General features: G+C 45.8%; 1 protein-coding gene across 1 annotated transcript in view; it reads right to left on the bottom strand.

The window, feature by feature from the left end:
- Window positions 1-1,338: 1,338 nt before the first annotated feature.
- LOC135558068 (uncharacterized) overlaps window positions 1,339-2,469 on the bottom strand; it is a 33,753-nt gene continuing 32,622 nt past the window's right edge. Inside the window, 1 exon segment of the mRNA XM_064991820.1 lies at window positions 1,339-1,651. Within this exon segment, the coding sequence (XP_064847892.1) occupies window positions 1,339-1,651 (313 nt within the window).

Genomic DNA, 2,469 nt, shown 5'->3' with positions numbered 1-2,469 from the left:
GGGAAAAAAGACATGTGCTTCTTCTGCACACACAGCTTTTTATCTACTTAGCATACCACCTCAAACCACACACATATTTTTATCTACTTAGCATACCACCTCAAACCACACATAGCATGTATTTCCAGTTTTACATCAACCATTGATAATATAGTATTTCACATATTCTACATTAAAAATATATTGTCTTCATATTGTATGAATACAGCATAGACTTATTCACAGAATAATTTCTGGACTGAACACAGCGTTCACATTCTGTGTAACACAGAATCATAATCAGGGATTCAAATGTTTTCTCACTTCCTCATTCCTCAGATCCAAAGCTTTAAACATGGCCTTTTCTAACCATTAGAAGGGGCAGGAAAAACCCCTTTGCCAACAGAAGGTCATTGAGAAATTTCCATAGTTCATTCCTGCTCCATTCTTAGCTCCATCCATGTAGCTGTATAGTTTTTCTCTCTGGGGTCCTGAACCACCACAGCAGGTCCTGTTGGTCTAGGGGTGACGTGGGATGAACTGTGTCCCACACTCCTCTCCTCTCCCCTCCTCCCTCCTGCCCTCCCCTCTCCTCCCCCATCAGACAGCACAACAGCGACCAGAGATTTTTTTTATTTTTTTTATTTCACCTTTATTTAACCAGGTAGGCTAGTTGAGAACAAGTTCTCATTTGCAACTGCGACCTGGCCAAGATAAAGCTTAGCAGTGTGAACAGACAACACAGAGTTACACATGGAGTAAACAATTAACAAGTCAATAACACAGTACAAAAAAAGGCGAGTCTATATACATTGTGTGCAAAAGGCATGAGGAGGTAGGCGAATAATTACAATTTTGCAGATTAGCACTGGAGTGATAAATGATCAGATGGTCATGTACAGGTAGAGATACTGGTGTGCAAAAGAGCAGAAAAGTAAATAAATAAAAACAGTGTGGGGATGAGGTAGGTGAAAATGGGTGGGCTATTTACCAATAGACTATGTACAGCTGCAGCGATCGGTTAGCTGCTCAGATAGCACATGTTTGAAGTTGGTGAGGGAGATAAAAGTCTCCAACTTCAGGGATTTTTGCAATTCGTTCCAGTCACAGGCAGAAGAGTACTGGAACGAAAGGCGGCCAAATGAGGTGTTGGCTTTAGGGATGATCAGTGAGATACACCTGCTGGAGCGCGTGCTACGGATGGGTGTTGCCATCGTGACCAGTGAACTGAGATAAGGCGGAGCTTTACCCAGCATGGACTTGTAGATGACCTGGAGCCAGTGGGTCTGGCGACGAATATGTAGCGAGGGCCAGCCGACTAGAGCATACAAGTCGCAGTGGTGGGTGGTATAAGGTGCTTTAGTGACAAAACGGATGGCACTGTGATAAACTGCATCCAGTTTGCTGAAGATGTCGTCTGAAGGAGTGAGACAGCATGTAGAGAGCAGGGTTCAGGAAGCAGTGGGCGTAGGCCACAATACGACACACAACGGACACAACATGCAGACGCTCCTTGACCCCACAGTCTACAGGTGTGTAAACAGACATGACGAATATGAATAGGTTGTACGGCGCCCAGCAGACAATGAACGCTACCACGATACGGAAGACCACCAGCACTGTGCGGTGTTGTCTCCTGGTCGCAGTTACCAGGACCGTCCTGAGAATGGCACTGTAGCAGAGGATGATGATGATTAGAGGGAGGACGAAGAGCAGGGACACCTGCAGGTTGTAGCCCAGCTTTTGAGAGAGAGAGAGAGAGAGAGAGAGAGAGAGAGAGAGAATATCCATACTTAATTTTGTTTATCTGTCGGCCCTATTCTCGAACTCAGGCCCTGTGTGTAGCTAACTTTCCCTCTCTGCCCATTCATCGCAATTTACCCGTTGTTTTCTTACCTGTAGTTGTCTTAGCTCTCAAAATCAACACCTGTGATTGCTTTATGCCTCTCTAATGTCAATATGCCTTGTATACTGTTGTTTAGGGCAGCTCACATGGTTTTATTTTACTGTGGAGCCCCTAGTCCTGCTCAACATGCCTCAGACAGCCCACTTGTCCCCACCCCCCACACATGCGGAGACCGCACCTAGCTTAACTGGCACCTCCAGAGATGCAACCTCTCACATCATCACGCCATGCCTAGATTTATCTCCACTGTACTCCTACCCTACCATACCCTTGTCTGTACATTATGCCCTGAATCTATCCTACCACGCCCAGAAATCTGTTCCTTTTATTCTCTGTTCCCAATGCACTAGACGACCAGTTCCTATAGCCTTTAGCCGTACCCTCATCCTACTCCTCCTCTGTTCCTCTGGTGATGTAGAGGTTAACCCAGGCTTTGTGTGTCCCCAGGTGCTCTCATTTGTTGACTTCTGTACCTGTGCCTTGGGTTCATGTATGTTAACATCAGAAGCCTCCTCCCTAAGTTAGTTTATTCACTGCTTTAGCACGCTCCTCCAACCCTGATGGCCTTGCCATGTCTGAGTCTT

The sequence above is a fragment of the Oncorhynchus masou genome, chromosome 17, assembly GCF_036934945.1.
Source record: "Oncorhynchus masou masou isolate Uvic2021 chromosome 17, UVic_Omas_1.1, whole genome shotgun sequence".
Lineage (NCBI taxonomy): Eukaryota > Metazoa > Chordata > Actinopteri > Salmoniformes > Salmonidae > Oncorhynchus > Oncorhynchus masou.
This window is presented reverse-complemented; position numbering and strand designations above follow the sequence as displayed.